We start from the raw sequence: 21,996 nt of genomic DNA on the forward strand, positions 1-21,996 counted from the left end.
TGACATTTTTGAAGTTTACAAATTTTCTTGTTGAAATTAGAGATTTGAGAATTTGAGAGTTTAGAAATTTTTGCAATTGGGGATTTGGAGATTTGGAAAATTGGGAATTTGGGGATTTAGGGGTTTGAAAATTTAGGGATTTGACAATTTAGGGGTTTGAGAAATTAGGGATTTGCCAGTTTAGGGGTTTGAGAATATAGGGATTTGCCAGTTTAGGATTTTTAGAATTTTGGGATTTGACAGTTTTGGAAATTTTGAAATTTGGGAATTTGGGAACTTGTCAATTTAGGGTTTTAGGAATTTGGGAATTTGACAACTTAGGGTTTAAGGAATTTGAGAATTTGCCAATTTAGGGTTTTGAGAATTTTTTAATTTGACAACCTAGACTTTGAAAATTCAAGAATTAAAAAATTTAAAAACTTGTCAATCTAATTTGGTCATCAGAAAATTCCAAAATTTTGGGCCTAAATCAGTAATGTATGCAAACTTATTTAAAAACGATACAGCTCTCAAATGTCCAAAAACAAGATATCTAAAAATGTGCGTAAACTTGTAAATATATTTCATATGCAAGCACCGTAAAATCTCGCCCACAATCCAGAAAAAAAAGAAAAGAGAAGGAACAATAACAGATATAATCCATTGTCTGCGTCACCTGTTCGAGCGTCGTCCAGAATTGGAGCAAGCGGAGGCCGACAGTGTCGCGGCTTTCGGCGCGCTTGATAAATCGACGCTACGAGACGGGGAAGCCCGAAAACACGTGCGCGGACGTGGCTGCGGTATAACGTCCCGTCGGACTATTTCTTTCAACGGCGGCCCTCTGATCTCCGTCCGGCTCTGACACTCTGTCTAGCCACTTTAGTGCCTCCATTCCACGCCTCGCGAGGGAGGTGGAACGACAAGAGCGAACGTTTGTACGCTCTGCACGGCTTTTAATAGGACGCACGTCGCGGTACGCGTGGATCGATGAACTTTCGGTAGAAACCTCGCAGACCGAATCGCGTTGTCTACTCACGACTGATCGACTGTTGCTCCTTGAAAACTGCAATAAGATTATCACGAATTCTACGAGGATTGCTATAGTCGACTTCTGCTGCAATTTTTTTAGACTTTTATATAATTATTTACTTTTATATTGTTTTGAAATTTTTATTTATTTGTCAGGTTGGAACTTTAGGAAGTTTTAAGGGTGGCTGTTTATTATTTTTAATGAAGGGTTCTAATTGTAGTGATGGGTTTAATAACGGAACAATTATTTTGCTGCATGAGAAGTGTTGTAAATTTTTTAAAAATTTATTGAGTCAAGTTTATTAAGATTTGATGAAAGTACTACTAAATAACATTTATATTATATTCCTTTAAAACTTAAAATTCATTAATGAACTTAGTGAAGTTCATAAACTATATAACTTGATATCTAACTAAAATAACTTCAATATTAAACAGCAAGTCATTATATAGATAAAAGTCTATTTTAATTTTTGCTACTTTTAAATTTTGCTGTTCCCGATATTTCCGGACGAATGTTTTTCCAAGTAAAATGATTTCAAAAGGCGAATTCGATGTCGAGGGGCGTCGCCGACGTCTTTGGAGCGTAGAACTTTGGATCGTAAATTTCCTAAATGCTCTCGTCGACGATAATCACTTTGTCCCCAGTTTTAAATCCATAACGCAACCGGCATATGTTTCTTGGAGATTTATCTACCCGGAGCAGCGCCGATTTCTTAACGACCCCGCGTTTGATGGAGCTGTATTTTAAGAGGGTTTTTTCACTACCGATGCTCGCAACCGTGACGAGCGATCGAATTGTACGGGATGTTTTCAAATTAAACAGTCGAACCCTCTTCCATAAACGAAAATGTGATCAAAATGTTCTATAAATGGAGGTCCTTGGAAAGTTTGTTGAAATGGTTAGCTTTTGTTCATATGTTCAGTGAACATCTAATTTATTCAATACACTTGCAATTCAATATATTATAAAACTCACATGTACAATTCATATAATGTTATATGTACTACATATCACATGTACTGTTCACATATATTAGATGTAAAATACATATATGCAATTCATATAATGTTATATGTACTACATATCACATGTACTGTTCACATATGTTAAATGTAAAAAATACACATGTACAATTCATTCAGTATTACATATAGTACATATCACATGTACTGTTCACATATGTTAGATGTAAAATACACATGTACAATTCATATAATGTTATATGTACTACATATCACATGTACTGTTCACATATGTATATTAAATGTAAAACTCACATGTACAATTCATATAATATTGCACATACTACATATCACATGTGCTGTCCACATATATTAACAGTAAAACACACATCTACAATTCCTATATTCCCAGTACAAAACACAAATAAAATATATGTACTACCATAAATAACAAAGAATTGTGCAATTTAAGATAACACAAAGTACATTTTTAAAATGAAATGAAACAAAGTAAGGACAACAAAAAGAATGATAAAATTACATTTTCCTTATGAACGGAGGATATGAATTATTTCTTGCGCACAAAAATAAGTCTTCCTTTCGTTCATAACTTTGTATGTTTAATTTAAAAATCCTTAGTGGAGCTTGATAGAAGCACTCACCAGTGTTACACGTTTTATCACTCCATCTAGTAGGAGAATTCATGAGGCAATTAGAGGATGAGTGAATCTTATGAATTTTTCTACTGGATGAAGTGTTAAAATGTTCCGATGAGTTTCTCTACTGAGGGTTAGTTTTTGAATAAAACATCAAAAGTAACCACTGGAAAAAAGGAAAATGATAAAATCGCATATATTTTTGCTGACCGTATAAAGTGTAGTGCTTTGAGTAAAAATTGCGAATATGTGGAATTACTATGTATTTTATTGTACATCAAAATTTATTTGTCAATATCTTCTATTTTACTTTTATATTTACTCAAGTTTTGAAAAAAATACACTTTAGTCTCCAAAAAAAAATTGACCTAAAAAGTGACTTAAAGAATTTTATTAAATTTGCACTAATCCAACCAACCTCCCTCAAAATAAAACCCTGAGTGACTCGTCGATAAACTGAAATCGAACCGCAAATCTCGTGAGTAAACGTAAATCACGACCACAGAAGATTTTTCGAGAAACAGAAAATGATGGAGGTTCGATCTCTCCCTTGAAATCGTCACCTGAGAAAGCGAAACAAGGAAGTGTTCTCCAACCGAAGTTATGATATCCGACAAATTATCGGCGCTAACAGGTCCTATGTCCACGATCGTTTGGTTTTTTACGGGCGAGCTGCCAACGGCGCAACATTTCGCCCCGAGGGAGAAATTACCGGGAGCCTCGTTAATTTTTGTTCATTTTCTGCGAAGTTCTTTTACTTTTTCTGGTACTCGTAAATTTGGCGGATTAGGGTAACTAGACTGGGGCAAATATGAGGACATGTAGTTTGACATATTTTAGTGCTAACATTGCTTTATGCACTGCAAGTTCTGTAGAGAGGAGCCATTTTATAAGGAGCTATTTTTCTGTGAGATCGCACTAAACTTCCTCGTAATTAAAATCTGAAAAATTGTTGAAGTCATAAATTTGTAAATATTGATCCTAAAATTGATCCCACTGCAGATTCCAAACTTTCTCAAATTTTCAAAACTGCCTATAAAAAGCATTAGAGGTAACTCACCTTAATTTAAAAAATTGACCATCCATAAATAACCCTGACATAAAAACTGCAAGACAACCGCACAAATGCTGGCAAAGGGTGTCCACCTTTGAAGAAGCAAAAGGGTTTATACTCTTCAAAGAAAGCGCTTGAACCGACAACGATGCATTGTGCACAGAAGTCACAATGCAGAGTCAGCAGGAAGCGGTCCAGTTAGCCAGGATACGAGAATAGATCGTCGAAGATTCGGTGGAAGGGCCTGGAGGAAGAATACGATAAATATTTGAAGTTAACTAATAATAACGCGGGCTCGTCCTAATGGCAGACTAAAAGACGCCGCCGTCCGGCTATGTAGACGATGTCGAGGACGAAAACGACGAACGACACGAGAATCACCCGCACGCTTTTACATAACGCATTAATGTCGTGCATTAAATGGACCGACTGCGCCGTATAGTGGACCATCTTGCAGGAAGTTATTATAAATACGGCACGGGGCCGTGGTATTCGTCACGGTACGGAAAGCCACGGGAATGCAAGCGGCTCTTTTATAAATAATTTAAAAGTTCAAGGGGCCGACACGGGCGAACGCGTTTCGGCAAAAATGTCGCCCCCGGGGATAGAAATAGATTTACGGAATCGAGACACACGCAGGCTTTTATATTTCGAGAGTGACGCGAGTTACGTTACCCTTTGAATGTCCCTTTGTGACTCAGTCCCCTCTTTCTCGCTTTTTTCGAAACGTAAGAGAAGGGATAATTGAAACGATTTGTACGTCTTCGGGTTTTGTTGAGTCAAATGGCCATTTCAAGGAACTTGGCACGGAATGTCGGTCAGTGGAGTCGCGTTTGGACATAACCTATAAAGATTGGACATAAAGATCGCAATAAATGGATAAGGAAGCTTGTAGAGATATTTGAAGATACTTGTCCTTTTGTAGATATTATTAACGATATTGATTTTGTGCTGCTGGCTTATTTTAACCTTACACAGCCTTGAGGACATTATAATTATATTAAACATGGCAGTGTAATGGTCAGTTTGAAATTGAAGGTAGAGGAAGTTAAATATCTTGAACAATTTCGTTGCAAAATTTTAAAAAACCAAATCTTGAGAATCTTTTGAATCAATCATTTTGACTACCTTAGTGGTTTTAAAACTTGCAATTAGTACAAGTCTTCTTATAACTATTGTACTCATGTACAAACTGAAAGAATCTGTTAAGAGAAAATATCAAGAATTCAAATTCTAATTCATCATTGTAGTTTATGTAACAAGAAAAGTTTGAATATTTGTAAATTTTATCTAAGTTAACAATTTAATAATTTAGTGATGTTAAAATTTATAAATGTCGCAAAACAGAAAGTATCTCCCCTACATCGCATCCAAATGCAGCACTCTTGAAATGATCAATTCAAATGTATTCTACAGTTGCCGTTTCTTGACGCAACAACGGTTGCCAGCACGAAAGGAACAAAGGCGTAGTATTCTCGCGGTGAAAAAATAAAATCACCCCAAAGAGACGCAATCATTTGGAGAGGGTATTTTGAAGACGCGAAGACAAGCAGGTGCAAAGGAAAGGTGATACGTTAGCACACCTTCCAGAAACGCGTTCGACAATTCCTATCTGTCCCATTACATTTTCTGGGAAGTTCGCGTATAAAATTAACATTATCATCGCTTCCAGGGGTAGTTGCATTTTTTCCGTGCAGCTGTGTCGCGATGCATTGTGACTAATGTATGCATTATGATAATTAGGGAATCCAATATATTCAAACAGTCGAATACTTTTTTTTTGTTCTTTCACTTCCCTTTTGCAAACTGGACGATTACATATTCAAAATTTATGTTAAATGACGGTATGAAGTACTGAATGCTTGTCTCTCAATTACTTGCTCCCTTGCCATTTAATGCAAAATTAAATAATATAAGAGTAAGCTTTATTGAAGTATACTACAATTACATAACAAAACAGTTCCCATATTTGCAATACAAATGTAGTAAAATAAAATAATTGTTTGAACGCAAAAATTTGCAGACGATGTGGAAGTTAAAGAGCGTTCTGTGAAAATAACAAATTACGATCATAATCATAATAATAAATAAAATGGAATTATTCGTTTCCTCTAAGAAAAGTCAAAAGATAAAAAAAGAATGTATTAGAAGCTTGAAGAGTCGTTTTAACAATTGCCAGTAATTAATTCACACGAGTCGTAAATTTTCAATACTAATTCTCGCAGACATTACGAGCGGCAAAATAGAATGAGAGAGAAAAATATGCATTATACGGTTTACAATGGTTGTCCAAGGAACGAACATGATGAATGAAAGAGTGAAACGATGGTCCCGAAGTCGGTAACGTCCAAGGATCGTTTGGTCGTTTTGCTTCTGCTTTCCCTCTTTTCTACTTCCCCTCCTCTCACCCTCTTTGACGCAGTCGCAGCTTTGATATTCCTGCCAGAATATCCCACTTATAGTTAGTGCATAAGCCCTTGCTTCTCTGACTCCTCTCGTCCCCTCTGTTTCTCACCCCTTTTCGTCGCGACGCGTTTCTCCCTTGCACGCCTCCCGTTTTCGCGTTTCCCTCTCCCGACTGCTCTCCGTTGCTGCTCTTGCCGACACACGATTTTCTCATCATTTCTCACCGAGCCTTTGTCATCGTCTGCGCGCAACGCTTAAACGTTTTCAAAAGCGTTCCATTCGCGACATTCACGGCCGAAACGAATAAACGAATCATTGGTCAAGGATAAATGATGAAAGGATCTTTCGTGTATATTGTTAGTTTTTGTGTGGTTAGGTTTCTTTGACGGTTAATACTCTTTTCTAGGAATGATAGAAGGAGGGAGGTCTTACTTTGGGAATTAGTGGAGGTCTGAATATTTATAATTTTTTTTAAATTTGCATATGTTCAAATTTTTAGTTTTACGCTTTCAAATTTGCATAAATGGAAATTGTTAGATTTTACAAATTTCTGAATACTCAAGTTTCAAAATTCTCAAATATTCCCCAGTGGTGAAATTTATTATCACCCTACTACATTTTCAAGTTCTGATGTACAAACTTCTAAGTTCTCAACCTTCCAAACTCACATATCTGCAAATTCCACTTTCCCAAACCTGCAAGTACCAAAATTCTCAAATTACTAAAAATCGCACAAAGTGGCCCCTTACAATCATAATTCGTGTAACTGCCAATTACCATGTCAAAAGATATAATCTTCATCCGCAACCTCGCCATTATCCCCTATATGAGCTTCAGTCAGTATCCGTATCATTCCAGTGTCACGATTTCGTCCCCTTCCCAACATTCCACCCCGAATCTGAACAAAGTAATTACATTCATTAACTATCCCGTAACTGTGTTGAGTATTGCATTTCACCCCCAAAAGCAACGTCGGGTAAGGCGGCACAGAAAACGGCGAAAGGATTGGACACGGTTGATCGTTGACGAGGCAACAGTTGATCGGAAGGCGAAGTAGGCAAAGGAAAGGGTGAAGGGCATAAAATTGGTCCGGGGGCAAACGGTCGACAGGAATTTTCAGGGGTCCCGAAACGACGGAGGTCCTCGATCGGAGCACGCCCACTTTTTCGCTGTTCCAATTAGGCGGGACCCGTTGCGTACGTTTTATTTGGTAGTTGATTGGTGTCGAGCGGACAGTAGTGGGAATTAATGAAGACCGTTAGGGATAGGATATGCTGAACAGTTATTGGCCCTCTCGGATAATTTCGACGGACGCTCGCGAATTTTACAGGCATTTAGTCGTCCGAGCAATTAGTACCGTCGACACGATCGACCGGCAAAACGGATCCGTGATACGCGCTCGACACGGAAATTACAAACAGCCGGCACGAATCGACCCGAACTACCCGGGTTCATAAAGGTAATCGAACCTGGATTGATAATAAAAAAATAGCGAGCCATGCGAATGATATTGTTTTGCCGTCCAGCGAAATTGAAATACCGTTTGTTGATGGAGAACGAATAGAGAAACAGTTCAGCTTGATTTGACTACGTCGTACTGATTCAATTTTTGATTTACATGTTAGCAACATGGACGCTGCGTTAATTGCTAGTTGTATATTTTTCTACGAATACGCTAATAGCTTTTTTTATAACAGTTTTTGAACAGTATTCGGTTGATTGGCGCGGAACGTAGCTTTTGTTTTATTCGAGTTAATTATTCGGATTTATATTTTTTTCGTTTCTCTCCCTTTCACTGATTCGGATTCTTGTTTCATTTTTCTATTTCCATGCTGTTACGGGCGAAACTACCTCGGCAAACTCGCGAGGTGGTGCGATGTGTGGTTACTTGTGGCGCCGCTTGCATTCATGGCGCCACTAGCGTTTATGGCGCCTATTGTTTTTTATTTTACTGAACTTTACATAGTTGATGTGCATACACACTGATAACAGGGTTCATTAAATTTAATACATTTTTCTGACTGCATTCTTTACATCAGTATATGTGAAATTATGAGCTTTGATTAATAGAAGTTGAAATTTTATGAATACATATAAATACATTGACTAAGTATTTTTACATTAACATATACATCTTCACAACGACTGAAACGTGTAACACATGTGACACAAATTTTCTCATTTTGCATATTATTCACATAAATTCAGTACTGTAACGAGGGTACAAATGTGCACATAATAAAGGGATCAGTTCGGGTCAAAATAGTCCCTGTATCGGTCATTAAGGACCTAACATTTGGTGTCCGGCTGTTGGAGGGTTAAACAGTGGTTAATACATCTGTATTCGTGTTATCGCCCATATCGGGTAGACGAAGAACGTGTCCTAAGTAAGCCCTCGATATTCACAGACGCACAGGTTTCAAGTTCGAAGGGGTCACTAGAGACTCCCCATACATATTCATGCCGAGTATTTACCTAAGGCCAGAAAAGAACTGTTAAGAACCAAGGCAACGTATCGCATTAATACGAGGGTCCTCGGAGATCCTACGAATACGTAGGTATATGCAAATGACACCGTTCCCGCCGGGGAAACCTTTAAATCACACATCGAGGCTACCAATAACACGTCGACGATCGGTAATACAAGACAGCCTTTATGCGCGGTGCTAGTATGAGTACCAAAACGTTCGTTCTCGAGTTAAAAGGATATCGCGGCTTCTAAGTACCGTAACATGCAATAACAGCCTTTCATCGGATTTAATTCCTACCCGGAGTAAAATAACTATGCCGAATATTGTGGATCGGGTCTGAAGGAAAATGGCCTTCGATCCGGTGAGAAGTTGTTTGTGGAGACTTTCTAGACTGAGTTTTAGCAATTTGAAAATTTGAGGTTTTGGTGATTTGGGAAGTGGAGAATTTGGAAATTTGTGGGTTTGGGAGTTTGAGAATTTGCAAAGTTACAAATTTTCGAAAGCTCAAACTTCTGGATCGTCGAATCCCTACAGTTCCAGATCCACGATCCCCAAGTACCTAGGACCAGAATTTGCTAAATTTTCTAATTTCTATCCCTCAAAATTCACATGTTCCAAATTCCTAAATTTCCGTATCCGTAGATTCTCAGATCCTAAGGACTCCAAACTCCAGCATCCAAATCTCAAAGTCCCCAAATCCCAAGATTCCTAAATTCCTACCTCCCCAAATTCCTATATCGCCAACTCCATATATTCCCACATCCACTCAGATTTGGACCTGAGTCCAATACCCAAACTCCCCAAAAATGAAAGTTCTCAAATTCCTGCATCCCCAAGTGCTTAAGCTCCCCACCAGTCCAACTGAGTCCCTAAAAATGAGGACCATATTCTCATTTACTCGTCACACATAGAATCGCCAGAGAACATTTAAGATTCCAGATCGTGCAGGCGAACATTTGGGTTGTCCACATAAGGGTTAAGCACGTAGGGTAAAGGATTGAAAAAGTCTCGGAGCGAAATGTGTCCGTCGGCCATACGTGGAGCCAGTAAAGTTCTTCGTGGCGGTAAAACGCGGGCGTCGAAAACGCGTCCCGACGTTTCGGAGCATTAACGGACAATCTCGTAAGTGGGCGTGTAAGGGCTCGAAAATTGGAAGGTAGGCCGGGCCTCGACCAAATTAACGTTTGGCGATAATATCCGCTCTCTCTCGGTGCCCCCATGTCGGTTCGTCGGCTCGGTACCCACCCTAAGCGGGCAACCAACGCCAACAACCTCTCGGGACCGAGGCACGCGTGCACACAACCATGCCCATCGGAAACGAACGTGTGCCCCCCGCTCGCCCTCCGCTCTTCGATGTGGTGTGCGTCACGCGTGGGTGTATAGGACATTTCAGTCGCAGCCGGGCCATTCACGAATTTATTAGACACCGTATACGTACGATCGTGGCCCGAATTACTCGCGATAAAAGCACGGCGTGGCTCCTTTTGGTACTTTCGAGCGGGGCAGCTCGGTTTCCTCGCGGAGGTTGATGTACCATGGCCGTCATGTTCCTCGGTCGTCGACGCGTTAATGGCCGCGATGCGCGGTGAATTGTGATGTATAAATTTGCCGGAGGTTTCGTTTTGAAGGAAAAGATTCGCTTTGTACCTACCTTTTTCGTTCTACGCTCCTTTACGGAACCGAGGAGATAAGGGAACGGTGGGAAGCGGCCAGGGAAATTTAAATAACCAGAGATCTCTGACAATCCCTTGCCTGTAATTTCTTCACGTATCTTTCCACGGAGACCGTTCAACTTTGTAAAGGATTCCTCCTCTTTTTTTTAAGCACCGCTGATTATAACGGGCACTGTAGTTGGAATAGTGTGATGAGAAATCGCGCGAACGACTGATGGGACCATGAAATCTCGAGGGATCACGGCTTCTTTGAAAAGTAATTTTGATGCACCAGGTGTAGTCACACCTGTTCATTAGGCTCATTAGGTTTAGTTCATTTTTCAGGTTAATTTAGATATTTTTAGGTCTAGGCTTAGGTTTTTATTCAGTACTCTCAGATTAGGTTCATTAGGTAAATATTTCTAAATTTTTGAACCTTGATACACAACGCGTGTACATGTGTCTGAATAGTAAATTGCAGCTACTAAATTTCTAAACACCTATCAAAATATGTGATACTACAAATCTTGAGAAATACAATAATTGTGATTGTTAAAGGAAATTTTGATTCTAAAGGTATACGATGAAGAATAGATGAAATTCTACCAGAAATTCCAGGCTGAGTCGATTCCTTTTCAATCTAGACAACAACGTAGCATATCAAGCATAACTAAGCGAAGTAAAAATGGAGCATTGCGAAAAAGAGCGATCCGTCTGTTTTGGCGTAAAGAAAACATGGGAACCGTATTTCAGCGTCTGAACATTCCCGTGCGCATCACTCGGCCGCGTCTAATTTATGTAACGCAGAACAAATATACTCGTGGCCGCGTTGTACGTAGGTACGTACGGCGTGGCAAGGAAAATAAATACGTGGCGAAACAAGTGGAGCGTCCATATACATAGAAACGGAAGAAAATAGTCCGCGCGCCGATTCGTAGACCCCGAAATAGGGCGGTGTGAACAGCAGGAGACTTTACTGTACGCCGTGCAACGAGGACGTGTATCGGCGTTGTGTGAGCGTTGTTGGTAAGAACCGGTTATATAGGAACCGTCCTCCACCTTCTGCACCTTCTTCCACCGCTTCTTCTACCTTTTCTTCTTCTTCTTCTTCTGTACTTTCCTTTCGACTCATTCGCCGACCTTTCGTTCCTCGCCAAGTATCAAGCAAGCCACATAATACAGGTAAACCTGTATACACAGACTCACCTGTGTCCGAGTACGGGTGTGTGCGGAACGTATATACACTTACGTGGGGTCCCGACACCATGGGCGCCTACCTATCTGACATTGGGTGCCTACGAGGGCGAGTCCGACGTCGTTTCTTTTTCTCCCTTTCCTGACCTGGCTACCAACGGACCCGCAGGGAACCACGGACCCTCCGGGGGCGTCGGAATTTCGCGAATGTTTCACCGATACCCTCGTTTCCGATACGCGGAAACACCCGAATCTATTGTGCTAGAGACCGGTGATATCCCGCGGAGAATCGTACACGCGGCGATACATGTGGATGTTAATGTGCCCGCTCGCGGTGTTGATGTTCGTGAATTAATTTCTTCCATTGTGAGAGAGAATGTGAACATACGTGCTGCGGCGATTGGATGAATGAATGTGACGAAGCGTGAATCGGCGGGAATACGAAATGAGTTTTCAGCTGGAACTTACTGAGTCTGGATACACTTGATGACATTAAAGTATACTAATGACTCTTGCATTTTATTAATTTCGAGTTTGAAGAATAACGAGGTCTAGTTAAACTCTTTTGGTGACTTTGGTACAAGTTACTGAACTCATAAAGCCTAACCCTAATTTAGGCAGTATTGAATTACCTTGAGTAATATACAATAGTTATATTATAAAGTAACAATTAAGTCTAACAAGATTTGTTAACATGAAAATTACACTTACTCTATTAAAATAGAATAGAATGTTTTAATTTAAAAATTAAGACACGAAGACAGTGACGACGCCATTTTCTAACGCCGTTATAACAAAATGGCTGCTGTCCCAGCAAACGACCAACTTGAAAACATCTGAAATTTAATACAGTTCGATGACATAAAAGTGAATCAAAATAGCACTCATTCTATGTCACTTAAAACCTTGAAGCTTGATGAAAATTACTGCATACGCCATTTATTAAGATGCTTAATATAAAATGGCTAGTTGCCAGCAATAACAAACAATGTCCGATCTCGAAGCATCAAAAGCTTGGCACAATTTGGTGACATTAATGTACTGTGAAATAACACTTCTGTCATATCAATTTGAGACCTCAAGTTTGATTAAAATGACCACGTAAATTAGGTGATTGTGACTGCGAAACAGGACCACATAATTCTTGAGTTTCATAAATTTAGCCTTTAGTGTTATTAAGTGTTCAGAGTCCAAGTGCTTGAAATTCCAAAGACTGTTCATTAAATGTACAATTAGTAAAATAGTTCGATATTGTACCACTCTAAGATTGTAAATATTGAGATAAATTTGATAAGACTTTAATTGTACGTCAATGTACAATGGCTGTTTGGTAATTCCCTGCGTTTGGGGCTCTGTAGGTGGGAACAAGTAATGAAGCGTCATTCATTGACAATTTTATAGAGAATTAAATAGCAGAAAATTACCTAACTATTCTATCAAATGAAATAATTTATAATATGAAATATTATATGAATAATATATGAAATATTTTAATTTAACGAATATAAACAGCATCACTAATGAGCACTATTTTCTGTTACAGATTTCGAATAGACAACACGGATCATATAATAGACGTGAACAAGAACAATGCAGCGTTCGAGTATGATCAAGTGAACATAATATGTCCTGTGTACCAACCTGGGACATTCAATAAGGAGATGGAGAAGTATATCGTCTACAACGTTAGTATACTTTCTATTCAATTACAACAAATTTCGAACCTTCCTCTCGATCAAAGTTTGCCACGATCCCGTGTGTATTCCTTGTTCAACAGATAAATCTAGTTACACGACTTGTCGACCCATTATAAGAACTAAAAAATTGTCAAAGGGAGTCCTGCGCTGTTTAGACAGCTGCCGCTACTCGAAACTCGTTCGCGTTGGACCCCCAAGACCGACTTCCGTTTTGTAACCAACTTTTTGACACCGCGCTGCCCTCGGGGGGTTGCTCGAAAATTATTTCATCCCCTTTGAAAAATATTCATGAAGGAATAGTACAATGGTTAAGTGAAATTCATGACTTTGGCTCGAGTTTTGAACAAAATAGGTCCTTAAATTTTTGGGTTTATCAAGGTTTTAGGCTTTTAAATAAGTTATTATATCCTCAAAGTTTTACACTTTTAATTAAACAGAGTATAAATTGATAAATTTCTATTTTTTCCAAAGTTCATCTTTGAACTCTCAAATCTTAAAATTTCTAAATATCTTTTCTTAGTTAACAAAAACCTAAATCCTGAAATTACTAAATCTCCAAATCCCTAAATCCCCAAATCCATCAAACCTAACCTTCATCTTAATTATTCTCAACTAGCTTCATAAAACCTTAACTAACCCAACCTTCATGTTAACTAACCTCAACACCTCGAATTATCGCATCACATTCAACTCGGAACAAAAAACAAGTCTCGTCCGTAAATCAAATAGTTGCCAACGTCGAGAAAAGTTCCCCTATTCTTTCGCATTTATCGTAGATTCCGATGCCATTGGCTGAAGCAGACGCAAGCAGCAACGAATCATCGCCGAGATCTAATCACCTCAATGTCCTTCCCTCTCGGTATCGTTTTGATAGCGCCTGGCGATTCAACCTAACAATAGATATTTTTCCCCCCTTGTTGACCGTATCTTGGGGGGACGAGTCGAGGAACAAGAATCAGCTCTTTCCACCGGCTATAACTTACAAAGGACGTAGAAAAACTTTCGCGGTAGTGATTCAGCGATTAGTATCCTTTATGAAACTTAGCAGTCTATACTCTGGATATCCTGCCACTCTATTATGAGCAACCCTAATTTTAAACGGTCACGCATTTCATTTTGAGGTTATGACAGGTTCGGGCAGGTGTGCACGGTTTTGGCGGGAATTTCAAATTTATAGATTAAGAGTTGGTTGCAGTTGTAGTTAGAAGTTTTTATACAATTTTCATAATTCTGTTTGAATTGAAAATATGACTATAATGTATATAACAAAGTTGGTTTTTGAAATAAACTTACTGTGATTGACTATCAAAATTATAACTATGATATTCTCATGATATCTGCTTTAGCTTTCACTGCTATATTTTATGTTAAGTTTAATCATCGTTTTAATACTTGACAAAATTTTAAGTAATATCTACATTTTGTGAGTGTAACCAGTAGAGTCTTCTTCCAGAGTCACATGAACAATTTTTTAACAGAAAGAGAAAAATAATTGGAGTCAGACAAGATCAGACAGATTCCGTATATACAGCCGCGATGGTCATATATCCGGACATCAGAGTACTTGTTAGCAGAGTGATCTGTACGTTACAAAGGTTTATAGCTATCGCGTGATTTACAGGTGTCTAAAGAAGAGTACGAAACATGTCGGATAACGAATCCGACTCCGCGGATGATAGCGATCTGCGATAACCCTTACAAGACCATGTACATCACGATCACCTTCAGGCCGTTCACACCGCAACCTGGAGGCCTAGAGTTCCAGCCAGGGCACGATTACTACTTCATCAGCACCTCGTCCAAAGACGACCTCCATTTGCGTGTCGGTGGACGATGCGCCAGCGACAACATGAAGGTTGTCTTCAAGGTGTGCTGCAGTAACGACGCTGACACCTCGTCGTCGTCCGCGACATCACGCAACAACTGTGAGTATCCCTTGTTTTCTAACATACATGCCCGGTTGTATATGATCGTGTTTATTTAAACGTACGTTGCCCCAATTCGAATCGACAGTGCTCTCCATGTCAAGTTCGATTGTAAAATTAGTCCTGGCAGATGGAGATAAACTAGACGAAGAATAACAATGTTTATTCTGGGAACTGGACTACACGGTGTTTTAACGTTCGCGATGTTTCAGTTCGACTAAAGATAGCTATGCAATCTGATTGCCACGGAAACTGTATCACAATTCTTCACTCGAAGTTAGGCAGATTTTCTTAGATAATAGTCTGTGTACTTAACAAAGCAACGGGACAATATAGGGCCATATAACGAGACTACTACTTATTGTCGTTCAAAGTAACAAGTATACATATAAATAGTACAATACCAAACAGACAATATAGGAAAATACAAGACAGAGAACATGGGACAATATAGAGCCATATAACGAGACTACTACTTACTGTCGTTCAAAGTAACAAATATACATATAAATAGTACAATACCAAACAGACAATATAGGAAAATACAAGACAGACGACATAGGACAATACACGGCCATATAACGAGACTACTCCTTATTATCGTCCAAACCAACAACAAATTTATTAGATGTTTATGAAAGTGTTCCAACTACAAAATTCTCGTTGTATACTGTCAATATATCGCCTGAGAATTGACAAAGAGTTAAATCACCTCGAAGACGACGCCCAGCACGAGGAGCGATTTCGCGCATAAGGGTCTATTTTCTAACAGGCCGATTATCATAATCTGAAATTATAGACGTTGTCTATGGACAGGATACCGCCTTTTCATTCCGCGTGTAAATCACGTTTAAAGCCTTCACGGTTTCGCGTCGGTCCAGCGTGCAGGTTCTCGATCTCGTCGAACAACACACCAGAAACGAATCGTAGGAGGACCGCGTCATAAATTCATTATCCTGTAATCAGTTATACAAAAAGGAACAACTCACGTAACAACAGACGGTCTGCGTCGGTCCTCTGAACTCATTCCATGCTGTTTCGCCCTTCGTTCCCTGTTCAAAACCACCGGGCTGATCCTCCCTTTCTAAATAGTCCCTATCAATTATAATTCCTACTCGGCCACCATTTGTTGCGGTTGGGGGACCGACACTGTTACAGAACGCACAATAAATTCCACTATTTCGCTGAAGCTACAGTGGCGTAACTAGGATTTTTGGGTGAGGAGGGACTTGAGTACGCTAGGATTCACTTTGGGAAATTTGGGGAATTTAATGTTTGGAAATTTGAGGATTTTGGAGTTTGTGGATTTTGGGGTTTGTGGATTTTGGGGTTTGTGGATTTTGGGATTAGTAGATTAGGGGATTTGTGGATTTTGGAATTTGTGGATTTTGGGGTTTGTGGATTTTGGGATTTGTGAATTTTGAGGTTTGTGGATTTTGGGATTTGAGGATTTTGGGATTTGTGGATTTTAGGGTTTGTGGATTTTGGGGTTTGTGGATTTTGGGATTCGTGGATTTTGGGATTCGTGGATTTTGGGGTTTGTGGATTTTGAGGTTTGTGGATTTTGGGATTTGAGGATTTTGGGATTTGTGGATTTTAGGGTTTGTGGATTTTGGGGTTTGTGGATTTTGGGATTCGTGGATTTTGGGATTCGTGGATTTTGGGGTTTGTGGATTTTGGGGTTTGTGGATTTTGGGGTTTGTGGATTTTGGGATTAGTAGATTAGGAGATTTGGTGATTTAAAGATTTAGGAATATGGACATTTGAGGATTTGCAAATGTGGAGACTTGGAGATTTAAAGATTTAGGGACTTGAAGGTTTAGAGACTTTGAAATTAAGAAATTTGATGACTTAGGAATTTAGAGATTAGAGTACTTCAACATTGTGGAAATTCAATGTTTTGCAGCCCTCTAATTTTAAAAGTATAACATCAAAATTTGAAAATACAAGTATTTAAACATATCAAAATTGAATAATTAACATCCATGAAAATTTGAGACTTCACTAATCAAATTTTTAACATTGAACAAATATCAAACCTTGAAAATCAAAGCACTTCCAGAATCATACAATTTCCCCAACCTGCAAAAGTTTCAAATTTCTAATTTACAAATGGTTCACACAAGGGTTCTCCAAGATGAGTCCATATTTTCTTGGGATCGAATCCAGCCAGGCCCCAAACTAGTTATACGCCAATGACCTGGTCTCTTCTTTCCTTAATTCGTTCCAACCGTCCTCCCAACACCTCTTCTTCTGCCTCCTGCCACTGGGCCGACTCTTGTACCAAGGGACGATTCATGCGCCGTAATGACTAGCTATTTCGCAGTCTAAGAACTCTGAACTCTTCGGGGTCGGACAATCAGGATTCCACGGGACTCTCGTCCTCGAAATCCTCCTGCTTGGTCTCGTGCACGATTACTATCAGCGAACCGCGAGAAATGTTAATCTCGCGGAAAATTTCTGAAGATCTCTTGCTGGGAGCGAAGATGTTTACGTCGGCAATTAGCTGCTAAAAATATCAAATTGATCGTCGATGTTTTTCTACTGAATTAAAAATTATTAATTTCACATATAAGCAAAGAGAAGGCAGATAAGTCTATTCTTCATAAAAGAAGCTGATGACTTTTTTCTATTTTTAACTTCTGTCTTTACATTTTTATTGCTATACAAAATTTTGTACAAGTATTAGTATGATTATAATGCAAAATTTTATTGGACAACATGGTCACACATGTACATATGTGAACTTCAAGGATGATCTAACAATGCAACGTTTTAATTAATTGTCGATTGCTTCCCATCTTAACACAGAAGTTCCTCTCGATGCGCCCTCAATGATCCACTTTTTACGACACGCTATTTACAATTATAACCATAACAGTTTAGTTCTATTACTGATCACACGTGAATGGCGTAACCGAGTGATCGACGGTGCGATTAAATAAAATTTAACAACCGCAATCATAACCGCGTACGTTTCGATCCGAAGAACGCAGAGAGAGTCCAGTCCGTATACATCGATAATTGAAATCGACTGGGCGATTCTGTGGGGTCCCACCGACCCGTTTATGGCCGCCGGCTCGACAACGCGGTCGCGATTTTCGCGCGTTAGAAATTACGCGAAACCGGCGTGCTTTGGCCAACCGGACTAAAATCGAACGATGTGGCAACGTTATCCTAAATCAGCCAACTGGAATCGTTGTCGAGCGGGCCGCGTAACAACAGTAATCGAGGCACTGGAAATTGCTCGCAGCTCGTGGACGAGCGCAAAAATCGCCGTCAGATTACACGCTAAAATTCAATACTCGCGACAGAGCGATAGCGGATCTGGAAACATAACCTGACCACGATGAGACCGGGGAAGAAAATGTTAACTTGTCGGAGTGGAATTTGAGATGTGGAGAAGCTTGTGGTTTTCGAAACTTGCAATTTTGTTATTTGAATTTTGTTGATTTGCAAATTAACTTGTTAGAAATTTAGACTTTTTTAAATAAAGACATCTTAACGTCGCGTACGAAACATGCCTCACTAATTGTGGAAGTAACGTTGAATTTCGTCAAACAAGTCCAAAAAGTATATACAATAAGAATATTCTTTAATCTATGCAGAATTTAGTATTTTATTATAAAGTACATACATGGCGTACTAATAAACGACTAACTTAAACAATAATAACGTTGAATTTCATGCAACGATAAGTCAAAAAAAATATATATATGAATATCCATTAATTTATGTAGAATTTAGTATTTTATTATAAAGTACATACATGATGTACTAATAGACTAACTTAAACAATAGTAACGTTGAATTTCATGCAATAATAAGTAAAAAAAAAATATATATGAATATCGATTAATTTATGTAGAATTTAGTATTTTATATACATGATGTACTAATAGACTAACTTAAACAATACATAGCAGCGCATTATAACGTACATACATAAATAAAATATAACATCTAAAAGTACGCAGGCGTAGTAATGGATTATTATAATGTAACCTATGAATACCCTATAAGCTTGATTGCAAAGTACACGATGACGTCCTACTATTTAATCTGTATATAATCAGTGGGTTACAAAGTACATAGACGTTGAAAAAAAGTATACACATCATTCCTGAAGGATTAACGTTGTTTCTCTTTGTGTTTGCAGCGGTAACCGTGACAAGCAGCACCGTGCCTAGCAGCAGCTCAACCAGCACCGCAGTTTTGGGTGGAGGAGTCGCTGGACTGCCACCCCCGCCACCACCGAGCGTCCTCAAGGGCGGAGATCGATTCTACCCAGGGGGCAGCATTCATCATCATCACGATCATCATCAACCGGCCACGGCGGCGCCGACCCTGTCCCACGTGCCCCCTCCGGTCATCTACCCCTCGCATCCGCATCAGCCTACGATTCACAATGGACCGCCGTCCTCCTCGCCGCCCAAGACCCCGATCGGCCAGAAGAAGAAGAACAGTACGTATACCGTACATATATACTTACATACACAGCCCACTGCCTCTTGCCACCTGCTCTCTTTGCCGCGAAACAAGTTTCTCGATGCTCCTCGCGCGACCATTATCTCGGCCAATGATTCTTTCTTTCTTTCTTTCTTTATTCCCGACCACTTGTTGGTCCCTTTATCTTCGCGCCGGGTTCTCTTGTCGTCGCGTCCTGTCGAAATTAATCGTGCTAGAGAACGGTGTCTCGGTGATCGACGGCGAATTAGATCGGTATCTAGGAAACGTCTATGATTATGGACGAGTGATGGAATTCGGATACGTCAACCTTCACACTTTACAGCAGGGGTTCTTACTCTTCAACGTCTCTTTCCTCCATCGTCATTCAATTTTTAATAATTATATTTTAGTTTATAATTAAATAACACACGAACTAGAAAAATTTAGTATTCAGGGTTTTTGTTAAGAGGGGATGTCATAATTGTCATATGTAAATTCTTTTAAATACCGCAAACTTGGAACGCTTGGAATATCCATAGATGCGAAGCAAAGCGGAACGTCGTCGATCTCCAGTCATTATTTTACCGTTAGGTAGTTGAACGTGATGGTCCATTGCATGCCAAACAATCATTTTACGTAATTCATTCGGCTTATCGTTCGGTCGCATTTAGCCGGATAAAGTAAATAGCAGGCAAATAAATTTTAATGAGCTTCCAAATTATGGATAGTACTGCCTTGTTTATTATGCGATACACCGTGAAAATTATATAGGAAAGAACTATTCAAGTACTTAGTTATCTGTTATCACTTTGAAAGTAATTCATGTATTAACCTTTTGTTATCTTCAAATTTTTTTATGAACATTTTTATTTTTATTAAAACATTTGTGCAAAAGAGTTCAATATTGATTAATCTATTAGACAATTTCATAGATTAAATATTTAAATTTTTTCATGAATTTTTGCAAAATTCTTCTGCTGAAAACTTTTGAGAATTTTTAATTAATTCATTATTAGTGTCTTCACTAGCAATTGTATTTTAAGCCACAAAGAAGACTATGTTTAAGAGAAGAGAAAATTATATTAAAATATGAAAACAGTAAATAGTAAATATAAGAATTGAATTCTTATTGTTTGCTCAGATAAAAAAACCGAAGAAATTAAAGAAAGCCGAAATGACGAAAAAGTTAAAGTATGCCATATAGGGAAAGTTCCATAGATTAAGGGGCACCTCTAGCGGAACCGCCAGATGGAACATTCAAACAGAGCAAAGAATTTAATTCGACGATCTCTCGACGACCATCTGTCGTCGACGAGTTGATGCTCGCTCTTCTTATTCCAACACCTACGATAATTTCGCTTCAAAATGCGCCGTGAACGCGCACACATTTGCATCTACACCGATAATCAGAACGGTCATTAAGGAGTCATGTTGCTCAAATCGAGGAGTGACTGGGAATTCGTGTTCCAAGGGTGTCCCACTGAAATTACAGTAAATTGCTGAACTTGTAATATAAAACACGGCAATATAATTAGAGTCTTTTGTACGATTTTACGTAATTGCGGTTCTCGTGTGCTGTGGATCAAATATCTTTCATTTAGCGATGGCGGAGAAGCTTTCTATGCATGTGCTTTTTGTTGGTTTTTTGAAATTTGGGAATTCGGGGATTTGGAAATTGGGGGTTGGTAGTTGGAGGTTGGGAGTTGGGGGTTGGAGGATTGGAGGATTGGAGGATTTAGGAATTTAGGGACTTGATTGGGGAATTTTTGAATTTGGGAATTTGAGGATTTGGGGATTTGAATATTTGGGAATTTGGGAATTTGGAAATTGGGGGTTGGGGGTTGGAGGATTGGGGAATTTAGAAATTTGGGGATTTGAGGATTTGGGGATTTGAGGATTTGGGGATTTGAGGATTTGGGGATTTGAGGATTTGGGGATTTGAGGATTTGGGGATTTGGTAATTTGGGAATTTGAGGATTTGGGGATTTGAATATTTGGGAATTTGGGAATTTGGAAATTGGGGGTTGGGGGTTGGAGGATTGGGGAATTTAGAAATTTGGGGATTTGGTAATTTGGGAATTTGAGGATTTGGGGATTTGAATATTTGGGAATTTGGGAATTTGGAAATTGAGGGTTGGGGGTTGGAGAATTGGGGAATTTAGAAATTTGGGGATTTGGTAATTTGGGAATTTGAGGATTTGAGGATTTAGCAATTTGGGAATTTGGAAATTAAGGGTTGAAGGTTTGGAAGACTAAGAAATTCAGGGATTTAGGGACTCGAAAATTTGTGGATTTGAGGATTTGGTAATTGAGAAAAGGCACTGAGAATTTGGGGAATATAGAAATTTGGAAATTTTTGAATTTATAAATATCTAATACAAGATATCCTACACCCCTCACACTATAGTGAACCAAATTTTATGGGATGCCAGCATTTCCTACACTGATGTTACACAAAATGGACCATCACCATAGATCTAAAATAGTCAATAGTAGTGAAAGTCGTGCACAAAATTCT

General features: G+C 39.0%; 1 protein-coding gene across 1 annotated transcript in view; it reads left to right on the plus strand.

Annotated features, from left to right (window-relative positions):
• Ephrin (ephrin) overlaps nucleotides 1-21,996 on the plus strand; it is an 86,773-nt gene that overhangs the window by 49,453 nt on the left and 15,324 nt on the right. Inside the window, exons 2-4 of the mRNA XM_012281381.2 lie at nucleotides 12,951-13,092; nucleotides 14,726-15,029; nucleotides 19,189-19,494. Of these exons, the coding sequence (XP_012136771.1) occupies nucleotides 12,951-13,092; nucleotides 14,726-15,029; nucleotides 19,189-19,494 (752 nt within the window). The remainder of the gene's footprint in view (nucleotides 1-12,950; nucleotides 13,093-14,725; nucleotides 15,030-19,188; nucleotides 19,495-21,996) is intronic.

The sequence above is a fragment of the Megachile rotundata genome, chromosome 12 (genome assembly GCF_050947335.1).
Source record: "Megachile rotundata isolate GNS110a chromosome 12, iyMegRotu1, whole genome shotgun sequence".
NCBI lineage: Eukaryota > Metazoa > Arthropoda > Insecta > Hymenoptera > Megachilidae > Megachile > Megachile rotundata.